Raw genomic sequence first — 18,966 nt, forward strand, 5'->3', positions numbered from 1 at the left:
TTCATCGCATTTTCACTTCGAAAATTCTTTTTAACCACTTCATTTTTCATAAGAATTTCTTTATTTGACACCTCTTTAATTTTCAGAAGAATTTTTTTATTTGACAAGTTTTCTAATTCTCTTGAAAATTCATTGTATCCGCTGTTAGAATAGTGTCATAGTAAAATAATACACACTTAATCACATATTAATAATAATAATATCAATTGAAACGAGTGAATCAACAAATATTTATGTATAATTTGAGTTGTTTTAGCTAATTTGTTAATTTTTCTTGAGCAAAGAAATTTTAACGCACCAAAGAAAGCAATTATGTAAAGTGAAAATGAATAATGTAACTTTAATTTTCAATGCGTAATCTCTAGACTTCCTTTTTAATCATCAATCTCTTGATTTTGCTTTTCAATTAGACTATTATCCATAATTGGTCTTAAATTAAAATATTTTATTATAATACAAATATTAAAATTGAAGCTTTTGCAAATTTAAAAATCACGTGTAACTATTTAATCTGTCGATTAGTATCTCTGAGGTAAATACCGCATATTCAAATTATTATACATCACTAAAAATTTTACTTTATCATATATCTTGCATTTGCACTTACAAGAACAACAACAATAATAATAACTTTGATCTGAAAATTAATCCTTTAATTTTCATAATTTGATTTTTGTACTTTATGAAAATTGAAACGTTATTCAATTGAATAACTTATAATTACTACTTCAACAATTTAGATGCAAAAAATTAAGAAAAATTAACAAATTAGCAAAAACAACTCAAATTAACATGTTAGTCAACAAATGATCTAACTTCTCGGTTTTCATAAATTACAAGGGCCAAATTCTGACATTAAAATAGTGAGAATAATAATTTCTAATGCTAACAAATTAACATGTTTATCTACAAATGGAATTAATAATAATGATGATGATGATGATGATGATGATGATGATGAATGCGATATGGATTGTTATGTTCAGGTGTTGGATGAAATAAACAAAATAAAGCTATCCCCAAAATATAAGTAGCTGTACACATAATGAAACCTATTATCTATCCATATATGTCTAAGGCTAGATTTCATTTGAAGATCTCTCAGATCCCCAGCCCGAGTCTCCTACACCATCCCATCCATCCAAAATCTTTATCCCAACTCTCTGTGTATGTGCCAAGTGCCAACCACTAGCATTTCATTTCATTTCACTTCTCCCCAACACTGTCATTAAGTAATACAGTAACATTCTCTAGTCTAGACTCTAGAGTTAGTCATACATTTATTACCACATATATGTGTTTGTTTACATAAGAGTCAGATAGATGCCCACTGTTACCTTTCTTCTCTGCACTTTGCATTTGCCTACCGCACTGGCTTCTTGGAACTTGATTTCCCAACTTTACGCTTCCACTTACACTGCATTTCAACCCCAAAACAAAACAATCAACAAACTTAATAAAAATATTTATATTTTTCAAAGAAAAAGCAATCGGTAGAAGTAATTACAAGGGGCTCATCATCGGAAATCCCGGAATCCACATCTACTGAAGATGACATCAATCCTTTCGAGGATTTCTTCGAAACTCGAGATTTGGTCTGAATTTGGTCACTTTCTTCAGTCTCTTTGGCTTCACCTTCAGTTGCTTTACTAGCAGTAGGATCTCTTTCTGTTGAGACTTCACTTGCTAATTCATTAGCTGCTTTCTCTTCTTCATCCTCCTTTTCAGCATTTTTTGAACTGCTATCTGCCTCTTCAGAAAGATAGCTATCAGCATCAGATTTTACTTCATTTGCCTCCACACTATGGTTTGGGCTTCCCTTCGTATCCTCTGAACACCTCTCCTGGGAAACTGAACCCACTTCTTTATCCGATTCTTCCCTATCTGTTAGGTTCTCATCCACCATTTCAGTGTCCTCTCCTTCCGATTGATCTAGGAAAACGACAGCAATATATATTCAAAGAAACCAAATGAAAGGGGAAAGAGAAATAAGGATCCACCATCTTACAATTTGTTCCTGAAGTTTTCAACATGTTACCAGAATTAATGTTGCTTTTGGACCATTAAAAAAAGTTCATGGAGCAAAACTCAATCTAAATACATGACATTTAATCCGGTAACATCACAGTTCTAGTAGAAGATAAAGAATATAATAAAGCAGGCTAACTTCCTAGAGAAATTCAATGCATATTCTGCAGAATCAAAGCAGACTAGATTACAAAAATCACTAACAATACCTGAGTTCATCTTAAGAGCAGCAGTGGATTTTGACAGGTCAGCTGCCTCTTCATCATCAGCATTACTTTTCAATGTGCTCTTTTGAGTATGCTTCAAGTTTCTCTTTGGAGTTCTTTTCCTCTGAACCCTGCATATCCGATATCAAATTAAGTTCATAATTAAATGAAAGGAAAATCGCTTCATATTGGATTCTGGTACTCACATCTTTACTGAACTCTTATTCTGACGTGAACCACCTAAACTCTTACTTTTCTGCCCAGGAGACCTGTAAACAGTAAAGCAATTAAGTTATGAAGTAGCATGAGTTAATTGCTAAATGTGAGAACAAATCATCCTCAAACAAAATGCAATTAACATAGACAAGAAATTCTCTCCATATATAAGTAGCCTATCTTATTTCCTTCTTTCTTTCTTCCTTCCTTTCTTCTTCTTCTTGCTATTTATTTATATTTTTTAATCAAGTGGAAATGAAACACACACACCTACACACCAAGGGAATTATCTAATACTGCATTAGTTGATAGAACATACCTTTCCTTCAAAGGGCCCTTGCTGCCTTTTGGTGACTTTGCCTTCTATAAAAAAGTGCAAGTGGAAGAGAGTTACGCTCAAATGAAAAGTAACTGATTTTAGCTTGAGAGAAAATGAAAAACGTTAAAGTCTTAACCTTTATAGACTTGCGGCCCGCATTAACAAGCTCCCAGCGCTCTCTTTCCAAACGGAGTACTTCCACATCTCCATCATCGTATAATACCTAAAAAGAACACATATATTCAGATATATGATTAATATTTGGTTCCATGTGGTACAAATGTGCACATACAGTCATTCAAGAAAGAAGGTGTAGCTTACAACATGCTTCCTTTTTAAAGGGTCATAAGACTTGATGGTACCTTCATAAAACCTGTCACGTGCAGCAAGACAAAATCAGTAGAGTACCTTCATAACTGGATCCTTCTTTAAACAAAATTAAAACCTTAATAGGTTCAAACAAGAGGAAAGATAGTCTACATCTCTGTAAAAGCATAGTCATTTAGACTGATGTCATGCAAAATGATATTACTACACCCAATGTTGTCAAGAGTGCCAGGAACACTGTTGGCGCTAGAACCCCTTATATTTTCTCAGGCATAATGTGAGATAAAAGCATGCACCTAAGTGAAGCAGGGAGCAATACGTATATAAGTGTGTTTTTGCATTTGTGCCTACATATGTAATTATGATGATATATGTACTCCAAAAAGTGGTCAAATTTATCTACAAAACATGCAATTCTTTTAGTCAATATCTATATTTCCCTATGGTCCCATGAATGTTGCTGAATAATCAATAATCAAAGTAGAAGTCAAAAAGAACTTCAATTAGATGGCCTTACTTGCCTATCGGCTATCGCTACAAAAAAAATGTGGCTACGCACATCAAGCATGCACTTCAGCACTTGATTAAAATGCATCTTGCCTTAAAGGGTTTGAGGTGCTTTTGTTGTCTAGCACTAAGACATAGGCATGCCTACGTGCATACCTCGAAACACTGATTAGACCAGTTCAAATTGAATAATGCTAACACATGTAACAATGTGGACTGCATTTGAATGGAACATGAAACTCGACAAATATAATCATGCAGACCATATAATTAATACTCACAAGGAAACAGTCAAGTTGACAGGCTAGATAAGCACAATGATGCAAGTACAATAAAAGAAATGAAATTAAAACCTTAACCTGCCACGAGACCAGAGCACTGCTTCAAAATAGAATTTAGGCTTTCAGTAAAACAACTAGAAAGAGGATGCATTTGCAAACTCCAAAAAGGAGAAAATTGAAACGCACCAAATAGCCCAGACTCATTTTCATAACCGTAAAGCATAACAAAACGAAGCCTCATGTAAACTCCCAAACACACGAAACATGCATAAAGTGGGAATAACATTGGAGATTGAGACTGAGAATCAATTTGTTTCACAGAAATTTTCACAATAATACTTTGGACTATAATGCATGGACTAGCGAAAGTTTTGGGGACTCACTTCTTATCCATGGGCCACCACACTTTTATTCTGTAACCAATCAAGTCTGCAATATCAATTCCATCTTCCTTTGCTGTGCACTGAACAAGGGAAAAAAACAAAGACCAGATAATGAACAAAACGCTCAACATTAAAAGAAGAAAAGGGGGGCAAGCGGGTGGGAATTACAGAGACATGCTAGGGATTCAAATTCTCATCCTCAGTCCTCACTTAACAGTGAAGACCATCGGATTTTCCACTTTGCATTATTCATACAACAGCAATTAGAAAGACCTATTGTTAATTAAAGAGGTGAAAACAAAGACCTTTGCTAATCCTGCAATGCTCCTCTTAGACTTGACTCTAGATCCAGCTGCAGACTTCTGAATGAGATACAAAACAGATATTAAAACAGTGACAACCATGAGAACATTAAATGTAGAATCCTTTACAGCAAAATCAACCAACAAGAGAAACATACCTCCAGATTTTCATCATCATCTCCATCCGACACATCACTATGACCCCAATCACAGCCTTTGCCTTCACCTTTCGAGGAGACGCTTCTTTTCTTCCGAAAACATGACACCAAATAATCTGATCCATTGTTCTTATTAAATACTTTTTGTGTAGGCAGTTGATCTTTTGAGTCTTGAATTCTGTCCGTGTCCATTTCAGTAGATTGAAATGAGGCATCTTTAACTTCATGCCAGTCATCTCCTGAATCTCTTGAAGGGACCTTAGTAACACTTTTTGAAATTTTGAAAGCAGTATGAGCAGACAATGACCTACCGTGTTTGGGCACTGGGACAGAAGCTGCACCACTGGTTTTTCTCTTTTTACCTTTCTGATGCTCCTGCCCCAGTTTTTCTTTCTTGGTAGGAGAATGATTATGACCGTTGCTTGATTCAAACCTACTGGACATTTCTCGACTGCTCAAATTTATTTCCCTTGCCATTTTCAAAATATCAGTATCATTTTTAGCATCTTTTGCTTCTGCTGAGAGAGATTTTTTCCTTTTTGCCTTTCCATCCTTGGCTCCTTTAGATTTTAGTAGCTTAATCATTTTTCTAAGAGGCATGTCATTTCCTTCTATTTCACTGTCTTTGAAAGCCTCACCCTCAGAAATCTCTTGCTGAACCTAACATGAACAACAGAGGAGCAGAAAGGTTAATGAACAATGAAACACCAAATACACCACATACTACCCTATACATGAAAGAAAGGAAGCACATAATACCATTCCATCAGATTCCAACTTTAGAGATTCAAAGTGAGATAGGACAGTCTCATCAGCTAACCATGTTCTCCTTTCACCAGCCTGTCAAAAACATGCAAGAGCATAATAACAATTTTGTACAAATAGTGGAAGTATACAGCAAATAATGGACCAAATAAATGTCACTGGCACCATATAATCACATGGTTGAAGCATAAAACTTTTTTTTGCACTGGATTCATGTTTTTTGCAATCAGGTTAACTGCATATAAATCTGGATCTTAATACATTGCTTAAAAAGTCCAGTGTCTCAAGTTAATAATTATACATGTAAAAGCCCCACAGGCACAGTTTTTCCTGTCACTGCCAATTGCAATGAGAGAGCTTCAGATAGTCTGACACTGCATATTCCTGTTTGAGTAAGCAGCAAAAATGCAAGAAAATAAGACAAATACGTTTGAAGTCTTACCTGTGAACCTTCACCTTCTTTTCTTTCATATGGTTTGTACAAGAGAGGAGGCAGAGAGACAGACTGCATAAGCCCTTGCAAATCCTCCTCCTTATAAGCCAGGCATTTCATGATGGAAAGTCCAAGGTCACAGATAGCATGTGAATTCTGAAAAAGTCAACATTATTCGAATTAGCTTCTGTTCTTTTTTCTTCTTTTTTCCCCCTAAGAGGGGGCTCTACTTTTCTCAATATCAGGAGAGACTTGTGACTTCTAGCCTATCAACTCGTTATACTATAGAATAATAACAGGATAATAGTAAGTATTATACAAAATTAAGCATCTCATTGAACCTCTAATTTTGTTGCATCAACATTGTCTTCAGAACACTTGATACTCTTAAAGATAGAAAATATCACAGAAATACTCTGCTTCTCCTTGTTGACTCCGACTTCTGACTTTGTATCTTCATCTCTATTCACCAACATAGAAATAGCCACAAACAACTGCCTGAAAATTACAGAAAAGGCAAGTTCAATGTATAAAAACTCTGAATAGATACAAATTACCAAGTAATTCTTCAACCTAGAGCAAAAATCCAATCATTTAAGAACAGTCCAACCTCTTCAATGTAAAATCTATGATTCTAAATTGCAGTGATTAAAAACAATAACAAAAGTTCAACTAAACAGCAGCAACTGACAAAAGATAAATTTTAGTATTGAGGATTCACAGCAATGAGCAATATAAAGTCAGCTAATCCATCAAAGTATAGATATAAAATGTTGGTTGCCTCTTTTTGATCTTGTTAGCTCAATTCAAATGTCTACAACCACAGCAAATAAATTTGAGGTTTTCTATGACCTTATATTAATGTTGGGCTTCAAACTGTTGCCAATTAGCTAAATAGGGATCCCTTTGGCTGGTACTGATATCAAGTTCTTCGTTATCAATTGGTTCAAAGTTAGATTTGTCTGTTGAAGATGCCTCATTTCAACACAAAGCCAAATAAACCACCAAACTTAACTGGTGTAAGATAACACCACTTAAACCATAACATCTGAGCTTATATTCAGAGCATATTCAAGAAAGATAAAAGAAAATGCATATACCGGTATATTAGCTCAAATGCTTTAACATCCTTGCATTCATCTGTGTTGGGACATGAATGATGAGCAAGAACATGGACCAAATAAGGCAGGATGTATTCTGGATATGCTGTTGAGGAATTTGAATCAGATTGTACAGAAACCAGACGCGCTTTTGCCTGCTGATACATTTGAAAGATGTCGGCTAAATTCTGTTTTTCCTGTTATTTCAAGCACAACGGAAATTAACAGAAAATTTCACAAATTTGCCACAATGAAACCACAAAGTAAATTGGAAACAAAACTACACTAAAAAATTTCAAAATCAGCATGAAAACCTCCTCGTCAAGCAATTTGGATCCAGTTATGTTAAATAAGAAAGCACAAGCATATTTTGCATCCAAGAGCCGATCCTTTATATATTGATGAACTTTTCTGAGGAACAGTTTCCCAGCCTGAGGGAAAGAGATCATCTACAAGACCAGAAAAGAAATATAAAAGAAAAAAATGTGAACAAGAAAGGTTTAAAGAAAACAGGAGGGATAATTTATATTTCACAAATGACTTCACCTCAGGGGTCCTCAAAGTTAACTGGAAGACATCAAGAGGAATCTTATGATCCCAGTACCGTGACAGACGAAGAACTGCCTTGGCCGCAGCAAGACGTAAATGGGCCTTATCAACTGAACTGTAAGACAGAAAACACTTGTGCATGAAATTTGCTTCAACAAGCATCATATTCTAACCAACTGGGCAAGATCACAAAGACATTTGATAGCGACATAAAATATTAGTAACAAAAAAAAGAAAGAAATCTGCCAATGTCAGCTACAGTACCTTGATTCTATCTCTTTTGATATTTCACCGAAAGAAAGTATGTTTCTAAGGAGTTCTAGAAGGTTAGAGATACCCAGACGAAGATGAGCATCTTTACCAGGCAAATAGCTTTTGACCAATGTCTTTAACCCAAATACCTGTGGCATGAAAAAGTTGCGGGAGGAGAGACCAATCATAAAAATTTTAATAAGAAGAAAAGGTTACAAAATGAGAAAACAGAAACCTGGACTTAGTTTCTGTGAGATACTGATAATATGAATTTGCTTTAATCTTAAATGGAAATAATAATAATAACAAAAAAATTTTACAACAATTCACAACCTTCAACAGACAAAGTTCGCTTTTGTCATCCCAACATTCTTTTGCACTGGTATCTGCTTTCTGAAGTAATAAAGAAGGCTTACAGATGAGCAACAATACATGAGTTACCTACAGAAAATAATAGAAGAATAAAAATATCTCACAAGCCATACATTACTGCATCTCAGAATTTTGCTTTTAATAAATTCTTCAATATCACTCTCTCTAGTTTCAAAAACAGGCATCGCAATCTGAGCTATACATCCCAAAGACTGTAGCACAGCTGGCAAATGTGTTTTTTCCTCCAGCATGTCCACAAGCCTCTGCAAATTGAATAAAGATGCTGCATGTTAGGCAAATTTATAAAGAAACTATTTATACAATTTCTTTTCAAAGTTAACACATTTTTGCATATATATAAACTATGATGCATGAAGTACTCTGTGACCTTATATAGCACAGAGAGGGACTTGAGCCCATCATCCTTAGTTATTGCTGCTAGTGCATGCACTGCATACTTCGCTTGTCTTCGACTTCCTTCTAAACAGAGTCTCTCCAATATAAGATCAATTGACCTGCAAACAATCATTAGGTGGAAAGTAAGAATATGAATGAAGAACAAAACCTTGACAACTCTCATTCAAAAGTTGCACCTTGATGACATCGCAAGTTGTTCTCGAATGGTACCACCAGCCTTAGCCAAAACATGCAAAATGCCTTCTTTTATTATTTCATTGTCATCTTTCAAAAATTTAACCAATTCTTCTTCAGCTCCGCCCAGAAGCAATGGACTAAAGCGAGCCAGAATCTGAAATCCCACCAAAAGAAACTTAAAAACATCACATGAATCTGTTTCTAACAGAAAAAAGAACATAAACAACATCAAATGACCTACATCTGAAGACACTAACATTGCAGACTCTTAATAACATTGTAACTGAAAAGTAGAAAAGACAAGACACAAAAGCGAAAGACCATAGAAACATGCACAATTGCACTCACTCACACCCAGAAAAACAAGTTTCATAGAAAGATCAATTGTTACCACAAGTATATTCATGCAAGAATGAGTGTATTGTATATTTCCAGTAGACTTCTGTACGGTAGCCTCCAGAAAGATTTCTTTAACATGCTCCTTGTTAAAAAGTAGATACGAACACTTCAGAGAGAGAGTACTTAGGAAATCGTAGAGACGATGCTTCTCACCAAGTATTTTAAGCAAATCATCCTGCAAATTAAGAAAATATAAAAAAACATTCACCACATTCATTTTTCCCCTTAAACCAAAGCCAAGTTCACTTACAAGATACACTGCTGCCAAAAACATAAACTACAAGTTAAGTTATGAGAACGGGTAGCCATCATTACTTGGTGGCAGCAAAAGTTGCATAAGGTTGACTTTATTAAAGTAATAGTCGAGGCAATTGTCAAAAGAAACTAGGGTCGAAGCCAAGCCACCACTTAACCACAGTATTAAAACCAAGAGGCTCATCACTATACTTTACTGAAAAGCTTTACCAGAGGAAGAAGCAGTAGACTTCTTTGTTCTTCCTTTTTCTATTTTTTTTTTTCCCCTGTTATGAGAAAATACAGAAGACAACCATGGTAGAGATAACCTTTTCTGACCAGCCACATTAAGGAGATGTGAACATTGCAGGTCGCCATGACAAGGTTACTAATGTTGTTGTCAATTAGTAATGATAGCAATTATAGCACCAGAAGGATATTGAGGATCATAACAGACAGCATCATCAGTTTGTCGCCACTCCAGGAATATTATGGCAGTCCTAGCATAAATAACAATGATGCTAAATGGATGGCCAGAACAGCTGATACAGACACTTGAACAAAAAAAAAAAAGCAGCCAAGGTTAACTAATTAGTTGGCTTTAAATTTTATTCTCAAGACCATTAGTTAGATTTCCTAGGTAGAAAACCCTATAAACTTTTCTAGTAACCCCTTAATGACTAATATTCAATTTTCCATAGGTGGCTTTGGTGTGATATATCATCCCTACTTAAATGGTCCAAAATCCAAATACATTCTCAGCAAAATCCCATGTAATTTGCATCATCAATATCTTACAACCTACCCGACCACTAGAAGCTTGGTGGAAGCTGGCATTTGGATCGAGTAGATTCACTAAAATCCTCCATATGTTACCATCTTTCAACTGATCAAGAATCTGAAAACTCTCTTCAGCCTTCATGGGATCAGAAAAACAGCGTGACATGATTCGGAAGCCAAACAAAACTTTCTTCTGTAAATCAGGAGCATCAGTATCCTGCATGGGAATAAGAATGAGTTATTAAAGTTTGACAAATTTCATAGAAGTTTAAATTCTGCTCCTTAGGATACTATTTCATCATTCAGAACTTCAAACCTGATGCATCTGCCTTAGAGAGAGATACCTCTGCATCTCTTGCTGTAACCTGCAATCCGACAGGAAATCCCCTGGAAATCAGTTTACAATCCATTAAATACATAACAGAAAAGGGAAAGCTACTCAACGGTCATATATCAAAGCATTGACAAAATACCTCTGCTTCTGCTCCAGCATCCTCTCGAGTGCTTTCACCTCAATTTTGTCGAATCCTGAGAAAACTCGTATCCAACATTTAACTTTATCTTTGATTGAGAACCCAGTTGGAAAGAGAAACCCACATAAAATAGACTCAATCGTATCTGACCTGCAGGGCAGATGTACATGTTACAAATCTTATGATTGTGCCAGACACACAGCGACAAGGAGTCATAGCAGAAAATGCTTCAACTTTGCACCACATTGTTTCAAGTACTTCACTAATTGGAAAAAAATTGTCACTAAGGTACTAAGAAAAATAATTTAATGGATTGCTAATCATTCTAATAACTACTTGCACATTCACAAAAGAACACTAAATGATTATGAAAAGGCTAACTTATACAAAAGTATTTTCAACTTCTTCTAATGTCACCAATTGAAGATATTAAGATTAATGGAGAGTTGAAAATACAGCATACTTCTGATGCTAATTTATATAATTTCTTCTTGCATCACCTTTCCTAATAATGCAGAGATCTAAATTTATTACTTAACCAGACATTGAACTTCGAATAATAAGAAAAAATAAAAGATAAATAATGAAATAAAAGATAAGGTGTGAAAGTAATCCTCGGCTGCAAGATATCTAAAATGACTTGCCTAAAATCTTTGTCATAGAAACACCTAAAAATCTTCCCAGGTATCCAATCATATTCATTTGTAGTGATTGAGCCATCAGTGCAGCTAGCACAGTAAACTTTGAATATCTCAGCCAGCCTTTCCATAGTAAATTTTTTAACAAGAAGCTGTAATTTCCAAATCAAAGAAAGAGTTAAAAGCCATGGATAATGATCACTGGGTACACAATGGGTAACAAAAGCAATCGAATGAACACAAGAAAAATGAACATACAGATTTGTCTCGAAGACGATCTGCAAGAAGTTTTATAGTCTCAACAGGAACGGAAGCAAGAGAATGACAAGCAACATCAGATATTACAGCCACAACTTGCTTTCGAACATTTTCATCGTAGTCTAATAGCCGATCACAGAGGGCAGCTAGAAAACGTAGAACAATATCAAAATCAGCAAAGTACCACACAAATGAATATGTAGAAGACCAAAAGAAACTTACAGATAATTGCAGCAGCCTCAGATCTGGAGGGATTCGACAACAGACAGTTCTTAACATGTTCAAGTACAGACATTCGAACATCAACAACTCGATCAGTCAACCTTTTCAAAAATTCTGAAAATACTGGCTGAAATGCTTCACATATAGTAGAGCCTGGCAGAGCAAAGAGGTCCCCAACCAATCTCACAGCTCTCAAACGAGTGTCTAATTGATCAGTCTGCAGATATTGGAACTTGGACACCTCAGAAATTTTCATGAAACTTCTATCATTTTTTAATACAACTTATCAAAATAAGAATTAAAACTGTCAAATCCTCAATAGAAAAACAAAGTCAGTTGTTACCACAAATGTTGAATTCAAACAGTCCAGAACTACAAACATTTCAACTTCAAAAGCATCATTAGAATTATTTTAGAATACAGAAATTTTCACAGAACAACAAATAAATATGCATTTGCATGATGAGCAAAATCTTAAAACAGTTAGGAAATTAGCAAAAATGAAAAGAATTATTGTTAATATGTGCTTACCAAAAGCTCTCCAGTAAGGTATGGGACGACTCCTGACAGTATCTGAGGAGCACAACAATAAACATCATAGATAACTTCATGGTAGTCAAATTCACTATTTACAAAATGATTATCTCCAGACATCAATGATATAAGAAATTGTTTTATGCCAGCTCCAAGTTTTCCTGAGCACTGCTCTATGACATTCATAGCAAGTCTCCTCGCGGCTGGAGTAACATCCTGAGATTATAGATTCCAGAAGTAAATTTCCTTCCAATTAAGATTTATAACTTCTACGGAATACATGAAGGAAAAAGCAGATAGCAAACAAAAAGTTCTTACACTTCTCTTGCGACCTAAAGCAGACAATATAATAAGTAAAAGATCATCTCGAACATCTTCGCTCTCTTCTAAAACGACGACCATGATTGTTAGCATGGATGATAAAACACTTTCAGGATGGTCATCTCTGCAATATGTAGTAAAACACATACCTTTAGTCCAAGATAATTATGAAATATTACTGGAAAAGCTATAGATAACTTTATGACCATTGCATGACTCCCACAAATTCTCAGTGTGAAGACAATTTAAAGGGAAATGTAACTTTAACACACCAAATCAACCAAAAGACAGATAGGCGTATATTTTTTGACGTATTATTCCAGGGTCAAGATGCATACAACTAAGGGGTTGCAGGCATAACTTGGCCATCACACTGAAGCCAAACACTAAGAATGATTTCCATATAACTAACAGCAGCAGCAGATTTCTACCATTCTATGTTAATTAAGGCATTCAGATATGCATGCAACAGAAAATTTTATGTAAATAGTAGTGATGAGTAAATGTTACCCTCAATAGAAGCACTTTGCTGAAAAGAGCAAATACATAAACTGGGATATAGAACACACCTGACAACAGCAAAAAATGTACTGAACATTTCATTCACCAGATCATCACACTCAAGATCCAGCATAACAACACATGATCTATATTTCGCAAGAGTCTCCAAAATGACAACTCTCCTTCCAAAAGATGGGCCATTGGTGTCACTCAATCCATTAAAAGTACCAACAATCAGATGAAATATATCCTGCAAGCATGACACATCAATCACACAGGAGTTCAGTAGACATTTTATTAGTTTACAAGTAGGGTGAGCATTAATCAGTTACAAAATATTTAACAGACTGAACCTATCAAATTTTGTTAATTCTGTTAGGTTTATTCAGTTATAAAATCAATTGCTTTTGAAAATAGATTTATTTGTTGGTTCAGCCAGTTATCGGATTTCAAAATTGATAACCAAATAGGCCAAACTAACCAACCTTTGTATTTTTAATTTTAAATATATTTTATATGATATATAGTAATTTAAAATTATAAAAGTACATCGTTGATATTATATAATATATTGCATAAAACATAATATACATCATTTTTATATAATAATAAAACTTCCTTTTTTTTTTAAATAGTTAAAAACAACCAAACCAAGTCGGTTTCAATTTTTTAGTTAAAAAATTTAACTTGGTGATTTCAATCATTTTTATAAGTTAATTCATTTTAATCTGTTTTCAGAATTTTTCATCAAACCAACTGAATGCTCACCCGTACTCATAAGAAATCCAGACCACAAACAGTGAACCTTCATGAAAGAAATGCACCTTTAAAACGTCATCGTTATATGGCGCTTCTGGAGCAGTAATACGAGTTATCTCACAAATACAGGTTGCAACTAGAAGTTTGGCATCCCTATCTTGATGCTTGAGCAATTCTGGCTTGACAATTGCATTTAGAAAGGGCTGCATTGATTCCACTGTTGTTGATGGAGGAGATTGATCAAGCTCAGAAAGACATGTAGCAGCTTGCTGCAGATTCAAGGACAAAACATGGAACAACCAAATTAAAGTTCACACCTGATTTCGATTGGCATGAAATACATATATGCACAGGTAATAGCATCTAACAAGATATGCAAGCATTATTAAATGGTATATTTTACCATACCCACAAGTCACTAAGGTCCAATGCCAGATATGCATCAATAACATGATAAAGAATGAAAGGTGAACTATCAATATAAATAGGAAAAGCATAAAATATAACATATAAAACAGTAGGCAATATAATGATAACATTTGGATGGATTAAGTAAAAGGAAGCTTTTAATTTTTACATATTAGTATAAAGTGTTTAATCAAGACAGCCACAGGCTAGATTTGATAATGAGTGACACAGTTTCAATAGGCAACCTATAATCGACCTAAAACATTTGGTAGATTCAGAAATATATATGTAATACGCATACATATACATACATAGGATTTACCCACCTAAACCCCTAACACAAGAGAAGAAAGAAAAAAGAAATATAGAAGTATTTGTGCATTTTTTACTCAACAGCAGAAGGCAATATAACAACCATAATAACCTAACAAATCAATTGACCAGACCCATAAGATCCAAGTTTTTACTTATAGTAGACTTCAAAATCAGAGGAACTCTATTTTCACATACTCCCAAGTAAGCAGCAGCTGTGGTTTATTTACAGCATCATTACACACTAATACATATTTGCCACTGTGGTAGTCATGCGTTTAAAACAGTTTTGGAAAATAAAATGCAGAATCCATAATTCAAACTGACTGAAGGACAAAATGCATATTAGTTTTCCACTCAACAACCGGTATATTCTGGCCTACCAACATGAAAGATTGCTATTTCTTTCATGCATAACAAGATGCCTCTTCAGCCCATTAGCAAAATAATAAATTCACCATCAGAGATCCCACTCAACCACAAGTATATTAAGGTCAACCAAAATATAAGAACTGCCATTTCTTTCATGCATAATAAGATGCCTCTTCAGCTCATTGGCAAAGTGATAAACTCACCATCAGAGGTCCCAAACATCATGTACTACAAAAAAAAAAGCAATGGATATTCAATAAAATCACTTTGACTACGCTTGGTTAAGACGAAAAATCCTTTACAAACTAGTTATTGCTGCTTGAGAAACCTAACCACTTCTTCGTAGATCAGGCATTTGCATACCAGTGGAAGCTTAATCAATCATTCATAAACTAAAGGAAGGGCAACATGATTGTTTAGTCATATGCAAAACTGAAGAATGATAGTCCAGTATGGAAAAGTGATTCAATCCAAGCAGAAAAAAAAAATGAAAGAGGGAGGTAGTGTGAAACAACATCTTAGATGGGTTGATATCATTAAAGATCAGTTAGCTTTTAATAACCCTTTTGAAGGATATAGCCCTCACCAAAACAATGACTAAAATTGATTACTGTTGCCAGTCCCATATAATTCTGTGTCTTAGAGGAAAACTTTTGGGGGTTGATTACGCATACCAGAATACCCCTCAGAGCCTTCCCCAGGACCAAAACCACAATGACAATTCCAAACTAAGACCAGCCCCAGATATGCTTGTTTGACCCTGTTATACAAAATAGTGGGTGGGTGTTGCAATCCATGAAGGGCAACCTAAATCAAAGATTTGTGATGTACTAATGTACTTGAAGATTTGAACTATGGAACGGGTTATCATACTTGAAGATTTGAACTATGGAACGGGTTATCAATCATTCTTATGCATGGGTGCCATTTTATCACTCATTTACAGCATTCGTTGCACTTATTATTGTGCACAATTCAGATTCAAACTTGAAAAGTAAAATGCCAAGCACGGTCCAGGCTCCGGGCATAGCACACTGCTGTTGATTTAGGCCTGATTCACTGCCTTGAGGAACCATGGTCTTGTCAGAAACATGTTTGGAGATCCAATTACTTGACACAATCACAACAGAACATCCTAAACATATTACAATAGATTGAGTTTTTAATAAAAAATGCAAGGCCTGAACATTCATCATATCATCTACCAAATTATGGGAATAAAACATGTCAGAAACCCATTTTGGGAAAAAACATGTAAGTTGGAGACACGTCTACGAACTGGAAAACAACCCTAATTCAACCAATTTTCATGAAATTTGCATTACGACCAACTTCCTCTAACAAAGTGAATTCATCACAGAGGTTCATGATAACCTATTAACCTTTTAAAACCTAAGCAAACAAAAAACTTAACCGTGAATAAACCTCACAGCAGCTAGGAAGCTCACTCGAATTAAGTAATTCAATTGAACTTCAAAACAAAAGACTAAAACCTGCATAGTTTCTTGTACAGATACCTTAATTCAACCAAATTTCTAGAACCTCGCATCTAAATACGAACTAACTTCCTCTAAGAAAGCGATTTCATGAAAGAGGTTTATGACGCCCCATTAAAACCCAAAATCCTAAGGAAAGAAAAGGCTTAAGTGCAAGTAAACCTCACAGGCTAGGAAGCTCGCTCAAATGAAGTAATTCAATTGAACTTTCAAAAAACAAATACGGAAACTTACAAAGTTCTTGTACACATACCCTAATTCAACCAAATTTCATGAAACTCGCATCTAATTAGGAACTAACTTCCTCTAGGAAAGCAAATTTATAGAAAAGAGGTTCATGATACCCTTTTAAAACTTAAAATACTAAGGAAACACAGAAAAAAAAACAACTTAATCGTGAATAAACCTCACAGCAACTAGGAAGCTCACTCGAATTAAGTAATTCAATTGAACTTTTTTAAGAAAAAAGGAGAAGCATGCGTGCCTTTAAGAGCTTAAGAAGAGCGTCTTTGGAAGAAGGAGGAGAGTGAAGCTTGGATCCCAACTCCTTGAGCTGCTGTTCCAACTTCTGCGCCATTTTCCAATCCGTATATTTTTTCTTATGTTTTTTTTCTGTTTACAAAAGCAAAAAGCAGAAGCTCATGGACTTTCACACTCGAGAATCATTACCGAGCTGACATGCATACATAGAGATTCAAGGAAGAAACAAAGAACAAAATTGAATTTTTTTTTTTAGATTTAATAGTTTGGGCCTTTTGCCTTTATATTTTTCTCCCTCCCTCGTTTCTTTTCTTTTTTTCTCTACTCTGGTCTGTGGTTTTTTTCGATTTCGAATACGGACGCGAAATATGAAATTAAAATGAGCTCTAAATACTTACTTAAATTCCGCCCGCATGCTGACTTCCATACTTATTTACGTGCTCCGTCTCCTTTTCTGCCCTTTGGTTTTTTTGGTTAAATTTTACTATTAGGCCCTGTACTTTTGTGAAAATTATATATTTAGTCCCCATATTATGGATTTAGTCACTTTATGTTTCTAATTGGTCAATTTTAATCCCTATACTTTTAAAATTTTGAAATTTTCATCCTAACTCAAACAATAACAGTTAAATACATTTGGTTAAACTCAATTATTAGCTTAGTACTATGCGTATAGTTATAGATTTGGTCCATATTCTCCAATTAAATCATTTTAAGTCCTTATGCTTTTCGAATTTTGAAATTTCAATCTTGACGTAGAATGATAGTTGTTAATCCATCAACAAGATTTTTAGTGAGTAATATGTAGAAATAACAAGTTGACATAGCATTACACATATTATAATATGCTTGGCGTATCAGATTTTGAAAATAGTAGAACTTAATGAATTAACAATTACCGTTTCGTAAGGATCAAAATTTTAAATTTTGAAAAGTATAGGGACTAAATATAACCAAATTAAAGTAGAGAAATAAAATCAATAACTTTTGCAAAGTATAGAGACTGTGGTAGAGTTTAACCTTTTACATATTATAATATGCTTGACGTATCAAATTTTAAAAATTCCCGTTTGATAAGGATCAAAATTTTAAATTCTGAAAAGTACAGGGACTAAATATAACCAAATTGAAGTAGAGAGATTAAATCAATAACTTTTGCAAAGTATAGGGACTGTGGTAGAGTTTAACCTTTTCTTTTATATTTTTATGGTTTTTTGTTTTTTGCACTTTTACTTGATTTTACTTTTTTATTTCTGGTTTGCCTCGTTAATTTTTTAGTTTTAAAAATTTTGAATGTATTTTACTTCTAGCGGTAAATTATCTCAAAAGTCACTAAATTATTAGCAAATTTATATTTTGTTTATTTAATTTTAAAAAGTTACAAAATGATCACTGAATTATTCGAATATTTTCATGCAAGTCATTGAACTATTTGAAAGTTTTATTCAAGTCACTGGGCTATTAAATTTCTTTTTTAAGTTCAACTAGTGAGCTTCAAGCGACAATTTGAAATTGTATAGTGGATTAGCACCAATCAACAAGTAGAAGAACATAAATTAGATCTAAATTGATCTGTCGGTCAGTGTTAGATATCGAAGAAGAAACCTATGGATTTTGGTTTGTAGATTTGTGACATTCAAAGTTGTTTCATGAAAAAAAAAATTGAATTGTAGAAGAGAAGGGGGAGGAGAGCTTTCGATTGATACAAGTTGTGGTAACAAAGAAGATCGTACAACAACAATTTTAATTGTCCAGTGACTTATATAAAAACTTGAAAATAGTTCAGTGACCGTTTTATAATTTTTTAAAACTGACTGACCAAAAAGTAAACTTACTAAAAGTTTAATAAAATGTAGTTTACCCTACTTTTAACTATTATGGTTGAAAAAATTAAATTAGAAGTTAAATCTATTAGATTTTCAATTCTCAATTCAATGAATTCAATCAACTAAATCGAATGGTATAATTTATAATCTATAATTCTATA

General features: G+C 34.2%; 1 protein-coding gene across 2 annotated transcripts; it reads right to left on the reverse strand.

Moving 5' to 3' along the window:
- Nucleotides 1–973: 973 nt before the first annotated feature.
- Nucleotides 974–17,377, reverse strand: LOC108456804 (sister chromatid cohesion protein PDS5 homolog A-like). Of its 2 annotated transcripts, XM_017755486.2 has the most exons (34): nt 16,984–17,377; nt 13,977–14,180; nt 13,221–13,402; nt 12,649–12,775; nt 12,328–12,546; nt 11,797–12,013; nt 11,575–11,720; nt 11,323–11,468; nt 10,679–10,828; nt 10,522–10,570; nt 10,231–10,422; nt 9,184–9,366; nt 8,792–8,946; nt 8,587–8,713; nt 8,312–8,461; nt 8,160–8,219; nt 7,839–7,975; nt 7,572–7,689; nt 7,340–7,474; nt 7,026–7,222; nt 6,267–6,423; nt 5,935–6,081; nt 5,487–5,567; nt 5,039–5,387; nt 4,728–4,966; nt 4,573–4,629; nt 4,268–4,347; nt 3,091–3,142; nt 2,906–2,992; nt 2,770–2,813; nt 2,441–2,503; nt 2,238–2,365; nt 1,508–1,932; nt 974–1,417 (listed from the first exon to the last, which is right to left on the reverse strand). In XM_017755486.2, the coding sequence occupies exons 1-34, from the start codon at nt 17,074–17,076 to the stop codon at nt 1,364–1,366; spliced, it is 4,950 nt and encodes a 1,649-aa protein (XP_017610975.1). In that variant the 5' UTR covers nt 17,077–17,377; the 3' UTR covers nt 974–1,363. The 2 variants fall into 2 exon arrangements, with proteins under 2 accessions (XP_017610975.1, XP_017610974.1); XM_017755485.2 differs by having other exon boundaries at nt 4,728–5,387.
- Between the last annotated feature and the right edge of the window lie 1,589 nt (nt 17,378–18,966).

This window comes from Gossypium arboreum, chromosome 9 (assembly GCF_025698485.1).
Source record: "Gossypium arboreum isolate Shixiya-1 chromosome 9, ASM2569848v2, whole genome shotgun sequence".
Classification (NCBI taxonomy): domain Eukaryota; kingdom Viridiplantae; phylum Streptophyta; class Magnoliopsida; order Malvales; family Malvaceae; genus Gossypium; species Gossypium arboreum.